At 37.2% G+C, this 18,048-nt stretch overlaps 2 protein-coding genes across 3 annotated transcripts in view; one reads left to right on the top strand and one right to left on the bottom strand.

Moving 5' to 3' along the window:
• Nucleotides 1-18,048, top strand: part of GABRA3 (gamma-aminobutyric acid type A receptor subunit alpha3) — a 335,382-nt gene that overhangs the window by 293,318 nt on the left and 24,016 nt on the right. For both annotated transcript variants that reach the window (XM_041741466.1, XM_041741465.1), the window contains exon 8: nucleotides 5,510-5,662. In XM_041741466.1, coding sequence (XP_041597400.1) covers nucleotides 5,510-5,662 — 153 coding nt within the window. The remainder of the gene's footprint in view (nucleotides 1-5,509; nucleotides 5,663-18,048) is intronic.
• On the bottom strand, nucleotides 3,664-4,584 carry LOC121483154 (60S ribosomal protein L6). The gene has a single exon (XM_041741467.1). It carries the CDS (start codon nucleotides 4,560-4,562, stop codon nucleotides 3,702-3,704), a length of 861 nt encoding a protein of 286 aa, XP_041597401.1. The 5' UTR covers nucleotides 4,563-4,584; the 3' UTR covers nucleotides 3,664-3,701.

The raw sequence follows: 18,048 nt of genomic DNA, 5'->3' as shown, positions 1-18,048 counted from the left end.
CTTTCAAAGAATTACATTACCATACAGTAATTCTCTCTTCTAATTGGAGATAATGCATATCAGTCTATCATCACAGGCAAGTGTTTTCTTTTTAAGTATCAGTGTTTCCAATACCACATTATGAATATGACTATAATACTGTATGCCATAAAAATGTTATGATGATTCATTCATCAGTGTATGGGCTAAGCCACCATGAAGCAATTGTATTGATTATACTGGGCTACCATAAAGCAATCACATTGCTGCTTCTTTGATATCAATGCATGAATTGTTATATTTGTAAATAAATATTAATTTCTTTTTCACATGTTCATTTTTGATGTCTAGTGTCAGTTACATGTATAGCATTTATAGTGTTTTGTATTATAAAGACAGTATTGATGTAGGCACCAACAGATGGTTTGTCTTATAAATAGATGAGGTAAACTTATAGTATCAATAAATACAGCACTATAAATATATTTTTCATCATTATGATTTTCTTAATAAAATTGTCTTTTCAAAAAAAATAAAAAAATAAAATTGTCTTTTCCCTAACTTTATTGTAAGAATACAGTACATGATACTTATACAAATTGTATGTTAATCCAATGTTATTGGTAAGGCTTCTGGTCAACAGTTGATTATAGTAGTTAAGTTTTGGGGGAATCAGAAGTTATAGGCAGATTTTCCATCATGTGAGGCTTTGGTGCCACTAACCCCAGCATTATTTAAGAGTCAACTGTAATTTTCTTTAATTCTAAATCTTTATCTGGTTTTGGTGTCAGGGCAATGCTAGCCTTCTAAAATGACTCTGGAAGCACTTTCTCCTTTTCAATTTTTTGGAAGAGTTTAAGAAGGATTGGCATTTATTATTCTTTAAATGTTTGGTTACCCATGAAGCCATTTTGTCCTCAGCGTTTCTTTGTTGGGAGTTGCTTTATTACTGATTATATCTCCTTGTACCATATTGCTCTGTTTAGGTTATCTATTCATGATTCAGTGATCCATGCTCCACTAATTCAGCAGGGCCACAGGAGGCCTCTGTTGCATGGGGAACTAGCTACTTGGCAGCAGTTGGGTACCGCACTATTTTGAAACACAGGTTAACCCTGGCATGCTCTACTGCTTGAGGGCAGGGATCCCCAGGTATTACAATGGGCCTGTTTCAACTTACTTATGGAGGTCATCACTTTGGGGATTGGAATGCCACGATCCCTTCCCCCTCTCAGCAGTGCAGCAGGAGGTATTGACCTGTGGGGGTTTCCATTTTGGTAGTTTGGGGTCACCATGACCCCCAGGCAAGACAGCCAGGCTGTTTTAGACCTGTGCAGGTCACTATTTTGGTAGGTGGAGGCACCAGGACATCAAGGGGTATGTTCGTTTTGTCTAGACTACCACGATTAGGTAAGGCCTCTGCTGGAGTTTTGCTGCTGGTCCAAACTCTGCTGTTGGATAGTACCTCTGCCTGTACTCATCTGTTTGCCAGAGTTGCAGGCTGCTTTCAGAGGTTGAGTTTCCTGTACAGGTGGGGACAGACTGCTGGCTGGACTCTGATCAGGCAAGTTTGCTAGCAGGGACCCAGTATTACCACCAAGATCCAAGCACAGGTGGCTGTAAGTTTCATCACCCCCCTTCTTTCTTCCTAGTTGACTCCAAATGGTCTAGCCTTCCTGATTCCTCCAGTAGGCAAGGTAGAAATGGGCCTCCAGAGGAATGCTCTGGAATACTGGGGGAAACTGGTTATCTGCCTTAGGCTCTCCTTTTCCCTCTAGAAAAACCCCAGACCCAGAGGAATCCTCTAGGTGCTACATTGGGCTGGCCTGGGGGAGAGAAATAGGTGGCGAAGTGAAGCCATTTCTCTTACCTTTCTAATGTGGCTTGTCTTGGATTTTGTGCTCCAAGAGGATGCTTCAGTTACTCCCCTGGTTCTCAGACTTTAACAAAGGTATTATTGTCTGTAAATAATTACTAATCTATATATTTGTGATAGGATACTGGAGCAGGGATGTCCTATTTCACCATCTTGCTCATCTTAGGCATACTCTTTGCTTCTTTGGAAATGAGATAGGAAGACAGAAATTGAAAGAAAGAAAGTTATAAAAGAAGATTGAAGGAAATATATTCAGTTATTTAAAACTAATGCCTGATTTGATAAGTTTTTTAAAAGTCCACTTGCTTTGTCTTTTAGATCTACAAATATAACTAATTTATGAATAATATTTATTATACATTTTATATATTAAATATTCCACATGATCAGATACAGGATTAATAGGAGTTTAGAGATATGAGACTAAGATGTGGAAGGGGAAAAATTGTCCTAGTTAATCAAAGTCCAACTTTCATTAAAAATAAATCTTCAGTGCATTTTCTTTGGAGAGAGAGAGGCTGAAGGGAAGAATAGGGAGAGAAAGGAGTGGAAATGCAAACAGACAAGAGAGGGGGATGGGGAGAAGGAAAGAGCAGGTGAGTACAGGGAACAAAGGCAGAAATAAAAGCATTGAAAAAGAAAAGAGAAACTCCAAAGTTAAAATGAAGAACGCATTTTATAATTTTGTATGAGAGTTCTTTGCTAAATTAAAAATAAGCCAATTTGTATTTTCCATATTCACATAAACAAGTTGGAAGGTGAATACACACACAATATAGGTTGTATAATCAGGGCTCCTGAGTGGCTCAGCTGGTTAAGCATCCAACTTTTTTTTTTTAGATTTTATTTATTTATTCATGAGAGACACAGAGAGAGAGAGAGAGAGTGAGAGAGAGAGAGAGAGAGGCAGAGACACAGGCAGAGGGAGAAGCAGGCTCCATGCAGGGAGCCCAATGCGGGACTCGATCCCGGGACTCCAGGATCATGCCCTGGGCCAAAGGCAGGCGCCAAGCTGCTGAGCCACCCAGGGATCCCAGCATCCAACTCTTGATCTCAGTTTAGATCTTGATCTCAGAGCCATGAGTTCAAGCCCAGCACTGGGTTCCACTCTTGGCATGGAGCCTACTTTAAAAAAAAAAAAAGGATTGTATCTTAAGCTTTGGATGACCAGACGCTGCTTCCTATGCTTAGGTATGAGGGAGTGGGTGGGGTAACAAAGTGGGAAATTGCCTATGGGAGACCTGCCAAAACCAAATGTGGGTAGAGGGAGAGAGATGAAAAATAATAAGCTCTAATAAGCAAAATAGTAGAGCAATCAGATTGCATGGGCCTTTGGGGACTATTTTGGGGAATTTGGCTTTTTTTTTTAACTCTGAAAGATGGGAAGCCACTGGAGTCTTAAGCAATAGAGAGACCAGATCTGACTTATGTTTTAATATGATCGTTTTTGACTACTATACTAAGAATGCTTTGAAGGGGGTGAGACGATTAGAAAGCTATTACAGGATCTAGGGAAGAGATGAGTGGTAGTAGTGGAGGTAATGAGAAGTAGTCAAAGTATGAATATTTTTTTTAAGAAGGAACTATCAGGGTTTGTTGATTGATTGGATACCTTTGTGTGTGCACATAGATGCATGCATGAAAGAAGGAGGGAGAAAGAGAAGTCAATGATGGTTGCCAGCAATTTGTGGCATTCCCTGGCTAATGGATGCATCTCTCCAATCTTTGCCTCTATCATCACATGCCATCATATATCTCCCTGTGTGTGTCTATCTTCTTTTTTTTTTTTTTTTTTTTTTTTTTTTTGAAATGGATCAGTTGTTTAATTAGGTTCTTTGTAAGAAATTTAGAACACCAATTTGTGAGGGTAAACTCCATTTGTGAGAGAAAACACAGAGCGGAGGTAGCCCTGAAGCTGAGGAACAGCTTTGATTTTTGGCAGAATTTGTGAGTCCACAGCTTTCTGATCAACCTTGCGCTGCTCTGTAATCTCGTATTTCTCCTTCTCTGTGTCAAAAATCTCCCCTTCCTGGTGTCTGGGTTTACGCAGCTTCTTCTTCTTGAAATAAGCATCAGTGAGATGTTTGGGGATTTTCACACTGCTTATATCAATTTTGGTGGAAGTGGCAATGACAAATTTCTGGTGTGTTCTACGCAGAGGAACTCGGTTGAGGGCCAGAGGTCCAGTCACAAGTAGCAAGCCACTGCTCAGTTGCTTCAGGAAAACTACCCTCTTGCCTCTGTGGCGCCCAGTGAGGATGATCAAAATGGTCCCAGGAGTGATGCTAGCTCGCAACTTTCTCACATGCTGACTGAAAGGTTTTTTGCCATGGCTCAACAGCTTGCGAGGCACATCTTCAGTAGGATAATACCTAGGCATTTTGCGAAGTTTGACCACTCGGGTACCACCATTCTTGTCACCACCAACTGGTTTTGTAACGGTAGCAAGAACCTTCTCCTTCTTTTTCTTTTCAACCCTGGATTTAGCTGCCGAATACTTCCTCTTGTACATGGCTTTTCTGGAATACATAGCCGATCGGGAATATCTGCCAATTCCTCTGACTAGGACAGGGTTTCGGCTGCAGTGGGGCTTCCCCTTCTTTGGCGTTTTAGCCTTTAGGTTACCCTTCTTTGCCTTGCCACCAGCATTAACCTTCTTAGGTTTCTTCTCCTTAGTATCCGGCTTCTCGGCTTTTTCGCCCGCCATCTTGCAAGATGGAAAAGAGAACTAAGATCTCTATCTTCTTTTTATACAAACATCTGTCATAGTGGTTTAGGGACCATCCTACTCCAGTATGATCTCATCCCAACTAATTATACCTGCAACAACTTTTTTTATTTTTTTCTAAAGAAGGTTACATCCTGAAGTCCTCAGGGTTAGGACTTCACCATATCTTTCTAGGAGACACAATTCAACCCATAACAAGTAGGAAGCCTAGGTGGAAGATTTTTTTTTTTACTTTTTTTTAAATGTATTTGAGAGAGAGAAAGGGCAGAGGCAAAAACACTCAAAGTTGTTTGTCACATAGTAAGAGCTCAGTAAGTGTTCACTATTCTTTTGGAATGGGGTGATATAGGCCAACCCACATTCTGCTATATGAACTTTTGGTTCTAACTCTGTAAGTCCATTCAAACAGCAGAGTGTAGTGGTTAAAAAGTATAACCCTGTGGAACTCATATGGCCTTGAATTCAGGCTCCACTGCTTAGTAGCTGGATAACCTTGCATAAGTTGTTCAATGTCTCTTTGCCTCAGTTTATTGGACTATAAAATAAGGATAGCAATAGTATCTACCTTTTAATATTTTTATAAACATTAAGTATTTTAAGATATTAAATGTTAAAGTGCTAGAAGAGTGCCAATCACATAGCAAATGCTGTAGAAGAGACTGTTTTTTTATTATTATTTAAGACACTGATTTATTTGGATGAATCTGTATCAAAATTGCTCTGAACAAGCTGTGTTGGTACAGTGTTAGCATACATTTTTGCACAAAAAATTGTACTACTTCATGATTATTAAAGAGATATATATATCTCTTTATTGGAGATATATATATATATCTCTTTATCTCTATATTGGAATATATTGGAGCCCACCTTGGTTTAACAATGTTTATGCAGCTATATATTGCCTAATTTTACTCTCTCTCCAGGAGAATATGTCGTCATGACAACCCACTTTCATCTCAAACGAAAAATTGGCTACTTTGTGATCCAGACTTACTTGCCATGTATCATGACTGTCATTCTGTCACAAGTGTCTTTCTGGCTCAACAGAGAATCTGTCCCTGCCCGCACGGTCTTTGGTGAGTGTTGTTTTATGGATAATGAGTAGGTGGGGGCATTGGCAAAGTCATACAATGGACTGTTAGAGTAAGGATAAGGAAAGTGGATGGGAGCAATGCCTCAGCCCAATGTTAGTAATTGAGACATCAGATCCTGGTGTTTCAAGCAACTGAATTCTTAACAAAAAAGTTGAAATAAGAAGAGTGTTGGAGTAGTAAGATTACTAAAATGCCTCCTGTCTCAGTCACGTTTGCTTCAAGAACTGGGGAGGGACTGAGCCTTCAGTGAAAAAGAGGAAATTAGTGAGCAGAGCTAGAGACCGTGACAAGTAGGAAACTAAGTTGACAGCAGAGAATTGGATTGAGTACTTTTTTATGATCCTTTTTTTTATAATCATCTGACATTGCTGTTTCTCCTCTAGCTTTTTTGAAACTACAAATTATCAGTAAATGCTACACAAAGTTTGAAGGGTTTTTCAATAGTACCCATAATCAGGGAAATTTACTTCAATAGAAAGTTACTGATGTCTTAAAAGAGATTTATACATCATTAGCATTTTCTCCTGGGAGACTTAAAACATATAGAACATTTTCTGCTTGTTTTCCCTTCATGGCAGTGGTGTCTGTGAGGCATACACATGGATATACTGAGTACCCACACAGAAGGCCAATATTTCCTACCAATATCCCGAAGCTATACTGTGTAGTTAAATAGTAAATAATGTCTTAGAAAGAAGCAGTATTTAGGTCAGGTAGAAGAGACAGCAGTAGAGAAAGTGAAAGAGTAACCTGTAAAGTAGGGGGAAAAAAACTAGAAGGATGTGATAGCATGGACGTCAAGAGGAGAATGTTTCAAAAAGCAGGAAATAATAATCTGGTGTAAATTCTGTGTTTTTTAGGTAAGAAGCATGTAGAGACTGTTGAGTATGGTGATATGCTTGGTTCTTGAAAAGTTCTAATGAAGTGGAGAGCAGAATCTATAAAGGAGTCAACAATTTTTAGAAATATAACAAACTACACACCCTGAAAAGTCTTCTACAAAATCCTAGAAAAGCTAGACAAAATATAAATACATTATTTTTAAATATCTTAGCTGATAAGAAATTAAAGGAAATACTCAAGGACCCAAATGGAAGAGGGAACTAAAAATTGGAGTGTTAATCACATGAACTGATACTGAACTGATATAGTTTAGTTGGAAGATGGATTACTAGTCTTAGTAAATAATATTTTGAGTTTTAAGGTTACACAAGAAAGGCTTTGAGCCCAAGTGAAGTTTAGGATTATAACTAGGGCTGTGGTAGACTAAATCATGGCCCCCAAATAGTTCCATGTCCTAATCTCTGGAACCTATGAATGTTATCCTATATGGCAAAGGGACAGTGCAAATGTGTAGTAAATTAAGAATCTTGAGATGGAGAGATTACCCTGGGTTATCTGGTTGGGCCCTAAGTATAATCACAAGTGTCCTTATCAGAGGGAGGCAGAAAGATATTTGAATACAGAGCAAAAGGCAGTGTGATGTAGGAAGGTGGAGAGATTTGAAGATACTATATGCTATTGGCTCTGAAAGAGGGGGAAGGGGTCCATAAAACTGCCAGATCTCTCGCCTTTAGTAGTGTAAGAAAAAATATTTGTGTTGTTTTAAGCTACTAAATGTGTGGTAATTTTTTCACATAAACCATAGGAAATGAATACAAAGATTCATCCCATAAATCCAATACCTTTGAAGGATTATGCCCTAGAAAGAACATTAAGAAAAAATATAGTAATCAGTGCAGGGAGAGGAATGTCTATTTTGACCTGAGCTCTGTATAAAATATAGGATTCCTTAAGAATTTATTATTTAATTTAAACGTGGCCTCACATGAGTTTAGAGTTCGTATTTACACTTACTGCATTGATGTAAGAACCTCCAACATAAAAGGTTAATTTAAAAAGTGATTACAGGGATGCCTGGTTGGCTTAGTGGTTAAGCATCTGCCTTTGGCTCAGGTGGTGATCCCAGGACCCTGGGATCAAGTCCTGCATCGGGCTTCACGTGGGGAGCCTGCTTCTCCCTCTGCCTATGTCTCTGCCTCTCTCTCTGTGTCTCTCATGAATAAATAAATGATCTTTTAAAAAAATAAATAAAAAATAAAAAGTGATTGCAGACTTTTTATGAAAGAACAAAGAGCCAAGAATAGCCAATATCTTCCTGAATAAGGACAAAGTGGGGGCACCTGGGTGGCTCAGTCAGTTAAGCATCTGACTCTTGATTTTGGCTCAGGTCATAATCTCAGGGTTGTGAATGTTGGGCTCCACATTCAGCAGGGAGTCTTCTGGAGATTCTCTTTCCCCCTACCCCCAATTATGTGCTCACTCTCTCTCTCAATCTCTCTAAAATAAATAAATAAATCTTTAAAAAAAAAAACAAGTGGAGGGATTTGCCCAACAAGATGTCAAAAATGATTTAAAAACTATAGCAATTAAGAGTGTGTGTTATAGACACAAGGGAAAAAAACAAATACTATAAAGAGAATAAAAGTAGGCACATGTAAATGAAAACTTGATTTATGACAGAAATGGCATTGTAGAGAATTAAAGATTGATCACAGGTTTAAATATAGAAGCTAAAAATGTCATGCTTTTAGAACATGTCTTTGTAGCCTTTGGAAGGCAGAAATTCCTTAATGTACAAAGAATAAGTGAAGAATACAAGAATAAGTTGTATTTCATTAAAATTAAAAATTTCTACTCATCAAAGAATAACATTAAGAGAATGAGAAAGCAAGCCATAGACTGGAAGAATGTGTGTGTGTGTGTGTGTGTGTGTGTGTGTGTGTGTGTGTGTGTATGACAAAGTATATATTTGAAAAATATAGGAGATCCTAAATTTCAATGATAAAAATACCAAGAGTCTAATTTTAAAACTTGGCAAATACATGGATAGACGTTTCATCAAGAATAAATGTAAATTCCCCATAAGAACATGAAAAGATATTTAACATCATTTTATATCAGGAAAATACAGGTTAAAACCACATGGAGACGTCACTTTATAAATACCATAGTAGCTAAAATTAAAAAGACTGACAATTCCAAATATTCATGAGGTTGAGGAGCAATTGGAATCCTCATACACCACTGGTGAGGATATAAAATGGTACAACCACTTAGGAAAGACAGTTTTGCCATTTCTTATAAAGTGAAAAAATACATTTACCCTAAAATCTAGGTACCCAATCTTCATACCCAAGTGAAATGACAAAATATATATAAAAGGCTTATACATATATAAAATGCTTATACAAGAATGTTCACAGTAGCTTTATTTGTAAAATCTTAAATTTGAAAATATCCAGATATACATCAACAAGTGAATGGGTGTTTATTTTTAAAGATTCTATTTATTTATTCATGAGAGAGAGAGAGAATCAGAGAGTCAGAGACACAGGCAGAGGGAGAAGCAGGCTCCATGCAGGGAGCACGACGTGGGACTCCATCCCAGGACCCCAGGATCGCGCCCTGGGCTGAAGGCGGTGCTAAACTGCTGAGCCACCCAGGCTGCCCTGAATGGGTGTTTATATTGTGGCATATTCATACGGCGTATTGACAACTATTGATTCACAAAACAGTATAAGTTAATATCAAAAATTATGTCAAACTAAGAAGCCAGACACAAAATAGCATATATGATTTCATTTATAGAAAATTCCAAGACAGGTGAAACTAAGCTACAATGTTAAAAACCAAAGCAGTGCTTTCCTCTGGAGTGGTAGATTGACTGAAAATGGGTATAAGGGAACTTATTGGTTTGGTAGAATATTCTATATCTTCATTGGGGTAGTAGTTATACAACTGTGTACATTTGCCCAATTTGAAATGCACAACCACACTATTTTTACTTTGTTACATATAATTTATAACCCAATTAAAAATACTAACCTACTATAACTCCAGATATTTGAGTTATCAAACTTTCAAATAGCTGTGATGAACATGTTTAAGTAGGTGGAACTAACATGATAATTCTATCATGTAGACAGTGTGTTGTGTAGAGAAAACACACGAGAGAGTAATAAGCACAGTGGAAATTCTAAAACTTGAATATATAGATAAAAACTCAGTGGTTTACATACAGTTGAAGGGAAAACCCATGAACTGAAAGAAAATAGAATAAGACTCAGAAAGACAAAAATGTATAAAATGCAGAAAAGTAAGAAACAATATATAATTTATTGAAAAGGTATAACACAGAAGTAATTAGAATTCTAGAAGAAAAGTGAGAGAATGGTATAAAAGCAAGTTTTGAAGAAATAATGGCTGAATCCTATCTAAGCCTGATAAAGGACATAAAAGGAACAAATACAAAAAGGCTTTATGAACCCAAGTAGGATAAATTAAAAGACGAGACACGTTATGGTGAAACTTTTGGAAACAAAGAAACAAAGAGAAAAATCTTTAAAGTAGCCTAGGAAAAAGTGCATTGACTTTAAAGTAATAATAAATAGACTATCCTGACTTCAACAAAATAATAACCCTTTCAAACAAAAAAATAAAACTAAAAATTTATTATCATCAAACCATCATTAAAGGGAGTTCTTCAAGCAAAAGGAAAATTATCCCAGAAGGAGGGTTTAACATGCATTTAAAAAGTAAAATTAATAAATATATGGGGAATGCTAAATGACTATTGAATGTATAAAATAATAAGTGGGCATACAATATATTTTGAATAAAAGACTAGACCATAATGTAGCATATTTAAGTTGAGATAGAGATAAAATGCTCTAAGGACTTTCATTGTCAGGGTTTATGTATATAAAGGTACCAACTAATATTTAATTTGCATAAGTCAAAAGTCTATGCTGACTGAAACTCATACATCCAATGGAAATGTTAAATGGTACGAGCACTTTAGAAAACTGTTTGGCAATCTCCTATAGTTACACATATACTTACAATATAATCATGTAGTCCCATCCCTAAGTGTTTACTAAGAAAAATGAAAACATGCTCACACAAAGACTTATATGTAAATCTTCCCAGCAGCTTTATTCATAATAGTTGAATACTGGAAACAGTCCAAATGTCTATTAATAGCTGAATGGGTAAACAGATTATATCAGTGCAGTGGAATGGCACTCTGAAATTAATAGGAATGAACTACAGATAGATGCAACAACATGAATGAACCTAAAGAATACTATGCTGAGTGAGGAAAGCCATACACAAATGAGTACATACTGTATGATATGTATGAAACTCTAGGGGGAAAAAATCTAACCATACTGGAAAAAAAGCAGAGAAGTGGTTACCTGGGGCCAAGGAGGGGACAGAATGGTCACAAAGTAGCCTTTAGGTTGATGAAAGTATTCTATAGACAATATCTATGAGAAAGGATGAAGAGGGGGTAATGGTAGAAATGGTCATGGTAGAAATAGAAATCTCACAGCACAGATTACCATAGACTATGACAGTGTAATGGCCTAAGGAATACTAGAGATCAAGGAAAATACATACCTCTATATCTTGAGTTCTTGATTCTGAAGGATCAACCATGTTTTGAGAACTGAAACTAGTACATTCAATATGAGGGTCACGTTTTAGTTAAGATCAAGAGAGGTTGTGCTTTTGAAGAAGTTGGGAATATAAGTGAATCTGCTGGTCATAGAATAGCAGAGTTGGAGAGTTAGAAGAGTTTGGGAGAAAGGGGTTGTAAAGAAGAAATGAGTGACTGGGTCATACTCAGTAATGTACTTTCTGGAACAGGATTAAGCCTGAGTGACAGTGAATTAACAAAAAGCTTTGCCCCCCCCCAAAAAAAAGCTTTGCCTTTGTGGTGGTGTCTGAGTTCAGCAGGTACATGATGTATGATTAACTCTAATTGTCTCCTGGTGAAAGTAAGCACTCATTTTGAATGTTGTGGTCTGAAATGTTTTGGTTTTTGTGTCCCTAGGACCTAACTCTGTATGGCACAGAATAGACAACTTGTTAATGTTGGGAGGAAAGAAGAGAATAAGAACTAATATAATAATAATAACAATATAGTTACTCTAAGAAAAGTAGTACATTATTCACTCTGATGGGAACACATGTATTGCAGTGCCACACGGGTTGCAGGCTGGGTGGAGCAATTTCAGTCATCACATCACACATGTACTATGCACTTACTCTGTGCCAGGTATTCTATTCAGGGTTGAGGGGATAGAGATAGATTACTCATGATCCCTATTCTTAAGCAACTCCTGCTTTAGTAGTATAGACAGACATGTGTTATCAAAGAAGTGTCCTAGCTTTTAGAAGTTCTCAAAATAAATGCAGTTGGAGCAGTCATAAAATTCTTTAAGAGTCTTGAAAAATAAGCACTGGTGGTAGGACTGGATCTCTTACAATGCCAAACCTTATTTCCATCTGTAAAGTGTAAATGCTTGATTGAGGGTCCTACCAGCTGACTAGCTAAGAGCTTAGAGCTCTTCATAAGATAATTATTCTAATTAAGCTCTAGAGGCTAGAATTCTAAAAACTTCTACTGAGATATGGTATAGAAACATTTATATTGCAGTATAGTTCTCCCCATTCATCCAGTGACACACTGCTATTACTGTGCCAAGGTAGACAATTGCATTTGTTAATAACCATAAATGAGGTAGTTTGTTTCTCCCATGAATCACTCCTTGCCCAGTGTGGTCAGAGGATTACTGAGCCTTGGGTTAAGTTCGGGAACTTACCAGGCTACAAATTCAGATAGTTTGTTAGTAAGTCCTAGTTATGTGGCTAATTCCTGACAGGGCTTAAAATTTGATTTGCTAATCAGCCTTGATAACTACTTTGTTTGTACAAAGGCAATAATTTGGAGTCCTCTGTTGAAATCATACTATCATTTCCAGTATGAATTATCATTTACATAGTAAATGAGTAAGTAAGGTACTAGAGGTAACAAGATATGAAAGAAAACCAAGAGGCTATAGCACACACAGCTGACTCTCTTGGCAGACTTAATAGGCCTTTTTTCTCCTTGCTTTTCAATTTTTTCAACTTTTTACTTAAATTCAATTTAATTAAAATACTGTATTATTAGTTTCAGAGGTAAAATTCAGTGATTCATCAGTTGCATACAACATCCAGTGATCATTACATGAACTCCCCTCCTCAATGCCCATCTTCCCACCCACCTCAGTTTGCTTCCTATAGTTCAGAATCTCTTCTGGTTTGCCTCCCTCTCTGTTTTCCTCTTACTTTATTTTCCCTTCCTTTCCCCTATGTTCATCTGTTTTGTTTCTTAAATTTCACATATGAGGGAAATCATATGGTATTTGTCTTTCTCAGATTGACTTATCTCGCTTAGCATTATACACCCTAGTTCCCTCCACGTCATTACAAATGTCAATATTTTGTTATTTTTGGTGGCTGAGTAATATTCCATTGAACAAACATACCACTTCTTCTTTATCCATTCATCTGTCTACAGACATCTGGGCTCTTTCCATAGTTTGGCTATTGTGGACATGGCTGCTATAAACATTAGGGTGCATGTGCCCCTTCAAATCACTACATTTGTATCCTTTGGATAAATACCTAGTAGTGAAATTGCTGGGTGATAGGGTAGTTCTATTTTTTACTTTTTGAGGAACCTCCATACTGCTTTCCAGAGTGGCTGCACCAGTTTGCATTCCCACCAACAGTGAAAGAGGGTTCCCTTTCTCTGCATCCTCGCCAACATCTGTTGTTTCCTGAGTTGTTAATTTTAGCCATTTTGACCAGTGTGAGGTGGTATCTTATTGTGGTTTTGATTTGTTTGTTTTTAATTAATTAATTTATTTTACATTTTTAAAATTTAAATCCAATTTGCCAACATAGAGTATAACACCCAGTGCTCATCCCATCAAGTGCCCTCCTCATTGCCCGTCCCCCAGTTACCCCATTTCCCTACCCACCTCCCCTCCCACAACCCTTTGTTTGTTTCCCAGAGTTAGGAGTCTCTCGTGGTTTGTCTCCCTCTCTAATTTTTCCCACTCAGTATGCTGAGTGAAATAAGTCAATCAGAGAAGGATTATAAAGGAGAGGAGGGGAACTGAGTGTGGCTTGATTTATATTTGCCTGATGCTCAGTGATACTAAGCATTTTTTACATGTCTGTTGGCCATTTGTATGTCTTCTTTGGAAAAATGTCTGTTCATGTCTTCTGCCCATTTCTTGACCAGATTTCGTTTTGTTTTGTTTTTGAATGCTGAGTTTGATGAGTTCTTTATAGATTTTGGATACTAGCCCTTTAATATGTCGTTGCAAATATTTTCTCCCATTCTGTAGATTATCTATTAGTTTTGTTGATTGTTTCCTTTGCTGTGCAAAAGCTTTTTATCCTGATGAAGTCCTAATAGTTCATTTTTGCTTCTGTTTCTCTTGCTTTTAGAGATGTGTCTAGCAAGAAGTTGCTGTTTTATTTGGGTTCTTCCTGTTTTCTTTTCAGTAAGTCTGTCTAGGGGTTTATTGATCTTATTAATTCTTTCAAAGAACAAGCTGATCTGTTCTGTTTTTTTAAATTTCTCTATCATTGTTTTCTGCTCTACTCTATTATTTCTCTTCTCCTGCTGGGTTTACATTTTATTAATTGTTCTTTTTCCAGCTCCCGTAGTTGTAAGGTTAGGTTTGTATTTGAGACCTTTCTTGTTTCTTGAGAAGGGCCTTATTGCTATGTACTTGCCTCTTAGAACCATCTTTGTTGTATCCCAAAGGTTCTGAATTCTATGTTTTCATTTTGTTTTGCTTCCATGTTTGTTTGTTTATTTTTAAAGATTTTATTTATTTATTCATAAGAGACAGAGAGGCAGAGACATAGAGAGGGAAGCAGGCTCCCTATGAGGGCCTGATGGGGGACTCAATCCCAGGACCCTGGGATCATGACCTGAGCCAAAGGAAGACACTCAACCACTGAGCCACCCAGGTGCCCCACTTCCATGTATTTTTAACTCTTCTTTAATTTCCTGGTTGGCCCATTCATTCTTTTGTAGGGTGTTCTTTAATCTCCATGTATTTGTGGTCATTCCAATTTTTTTTTCATGTAGTTGACTTTAAGCTTTAAAGCACTATAGTCTGAAAATATGAATGGAATAATCTCAATATTTTTTGCACTGCTCAAGACCTGATTTGTGCCCCAGTATGTGATCTATTCTGGAGAATGTTTTATGCGCACTTGAGAAGAATATGTATTTTGCTGCTTTAGAATGAAATGCTCTGAATATATCTATGAAGTCCATCTGGTCCAGTGTGTTATTCACAGCCCTTCTTTCCTTGTTGGCCTTCTGTTTAGATGATCTGTCTATTGATGTCAGTAGGGTGCTAAAGTCCCCTACTATTATTGTATTATTATCAATGTGTTTCTTTAAATTGTTGTTAATTGGTTTATAGATTTGGCTGCTCCCATGTTAGGGACATAAATACATACAACTGTTAGATCTTCTTGTTGGATAGACCCTTTTAGTATGTTATAGTGTCCTTCATCTCTTCTTACAATCTTTGGTTTAAAATCTAGTTTGTCTGATATAAGGATGGCTACTCCATCTTTCTTTTGATGTCCATTTGCATGATAAATGGTTCTCCACCCCCTCACTTTCAATCTGGAGGTGTCTTTGGGTCTAAAATGAATCTCTTATAAGTAGCATATCAATGGGTCTTCTTTTCTTTATCCATTTTGATACCCTATGTCATTTGAGTGGCACATTTCGTTCACTTAAATTCAGAGTAATTATTGAAAGATATGAATTAGTGCCATTTTATTACCTGTAAAATCGCTGTTCCTGTAGATTGTTCCTTTCTGGTCTTTATTACTTTTGGGCTCTCTCTTCACTGAGAGGATCCCCTTTAATATATCTTGCAGGGCTGGTTTAGTGTCACGAAATCCTTTAGTTTTTGTCCTGGAAACTCTTTATCTCTCCTTTTCTGAATGACAGCCTTGATGGATACACTATTCTTGGCTGCATATTTTTCCATTTAGCATGTTGAATATATCATGTCAGTCCTTTCTGGCCTTCCAGGTCTCTATGGACAGGTCTGCTGTCAGCCTTATGTGTCTATCCTTGTAGGTTAAGGACCTCTTGTCCCAAGCTGCTTTTGCTTTTAGAATTTTCTCTTATTCTTTGAAATGTGCAAGTTTCACTATTATATGGCAAGGTGTTGACCTATTTTTATTGATTTTGAGGGGGGTTCTCTATGCCTCCTGCATTTGAATACCTATTTCTTTCCCCAGATTAGGGAAGTTCTCAGCTATAATTTGTTTAGATAAGCCTTCTGCTCCTTTCTCCACTCCTGATCTTCTAGGACTCCTATAATATGGATATTACTTCTCTTTATGGAAGCACTGGGCTCTCTCTGTCTCCCTTCATGATCTAATAGTTTCTTTTCCTCTTCTTTTCAGCTTCCTTATTTTCCATCAGTTTGTCTTTTATATGCTGATTCTCTCTTCTGTCTCATTTATCCTTGCTGTTAAAGCCTCCATTTGTGACTGCATCTCAGTAATAGCATTTTTAATTTCAATCTGATTAGATTTTAGTTCTTTTATTTCTATAGTAAGGGATTCTCTAGTGTCTTCTATGCCTTTTCCAAACCCAGCTAGTATCTTTATAAGCACTGTTTTAAATTCTAGTCCAGACATTTTACTTATATCTAGCAATTCAGATAAATCCCTGGCAGTGAGTATTACCTCTTGTTCTTTCTTTTGGAGTGAATTTCTCTGTCTAGTCATTGTGTCCAGAAAAGAAAGAAGGAAAGAAAAAAAAAAAGAAAAGAAACCAGCAAAAAACAGCAATAACAACAACAGCAACAACAAAAACTTCCCAAAGTGTTTCTGGTGTATCCTATGTACGTTCTGCTCTAGTGTTTTGGCTGCTCTTTCCCACTGGTTCTTCCTGCTTCCTTGTAGTTGGGAGTGTTTGGACCTTTAAGTAGGTGTGCTTTGATTTGTTTGTCAAAATAAGCCTTGCATCTTGCCAGATTGTCTCCCTCCAACTGTGAAGATTGTTTCCTTAATCCTCAGATCATCTTCCTCATTGTTCAAAATAGTTGATGTTGGTCTAGTTGTATTTGAAGGACAAGGCAAGTTCATGGTCACCCTAATACTCCAACATCTTAACTCTGCCACTCTACTTGCCTTTCTATGTAATATATCTCACCTCATTAGGACTCCTTCCACGCTCTACTTAACCCAGACTCACATTCCCCATCCTCTTGAGCATTCCGACACTCAGAAAGAGGATCTGATTACTCCTCCTTCCTCAATTCTGGATTGCTTTGGGTACAATTGCCTTGTCAATATCCTAAGGTATAGAGACTGTAGGAAATATTGATAGATGAGGAGAATGGAGGCACAGAGAGATCAAGTAAATTGCCCAAGATACAAAGCAAGTAAGTGGCAGAGCTCAAGACTTACAATTTCTAGTGTAGATATTGGAGGCTAGAATACTACTGCTAACAATAATGAAATAATTATTATAATGTTATTATTTATAATGTGTTTATAATATAATTATATAATTATGATATTGTTAACAGTAAAAATAGGAGCAATGTTAATTGTAGAAGCTACTATTTCTTGAGTGTTTACTCTGTGCCATATATTATGCTATGGGCTTCATAAACATCATCTCATTGGATCCCCCAACAAATTTCTGAGTCTGGTATAATCACACATTTTACACATAATAAAACAGGCTTAGTGGGATACATTATCTTGTTCAAGGTAGTAAGTGGAATTACCAGAATTTCAGCCTATTTTCTTTCTTTTTTTTAAAGATAGTTATTTATTTATTCATTCATGAGAGACACACAGAGAGAGGCAGAGACATAGGCAGAGGGAGAGGCAGTGATGTGGGACTTGATCCCACGACCCTGGGATCATGACCTGAGCCAAAGGCAGACGCTCAACCACTGAGCCATCCAGGTGCTTCTCAGCCTATTTTCAATCCGACTGTAAAGCGCATGTTGTTAGCCACAATACTATATAGCTCATATGTAAATCTAAAATACAAACAGATTAGAAAAATAATTTTAATAGAATTTTAAAGTGAATAAAGAGAAGTCTTAAATTTAGTTTAATAACACCACCAAGAAGAAGAATCAATAGATCTAAAAGCAAGCTCTGGTTTGACAAAAACTCACAAGAAATAGGTTTTGGAGTAGCTTTGGTTGTCCACAAAGCTCAAAAGGACCTAGACTGCGATGCAGCTAAAGTACCATTTTCTACAATGGTTGTTGCAGTATTAGGAGAATAGTGTTCACAGTAAGGGAAGTGAAAATCCTGAGTCTTGGGCTCATATTCTGGGTAGTTCAGAGGAGAACTACCATTATGAGGAAGGAAGAGAAACAAGAGAAGGAAGTGGCCATGTCCATTATGGAGATTAACAGACTCATGAAGAATCATGACCACCCTCT

Source organism: Vulpes lagopus, chromosome X (assembly GCF_018345385.1).
Source record: "Vulpes lagopus strain Blue_001 chromosome X, ASM1834538v1, whole genome shotgun sequence".
NCBI classification, from domain to species: Eukaryota; Metazoa; Chordata; class Mammalia; order Carnivora; family Canidae; genus Vulpes; species Vulpes lagopus.
Note: the sequence above shows the minus strand (reverse complement) of the source record. Positions and strands in the feature narration are given on the sequence as shown.

Bases quoted from the DNA above. Each gene is read 5' to 3' on its own strand.
- LOC121483154 (XM_041741467.1), bottom strand. From the start codon at position 4,562: ATGGCGGGCGAAAAAGCCGAGAAGCCGGATACTAAGGAGAAGAAACCT.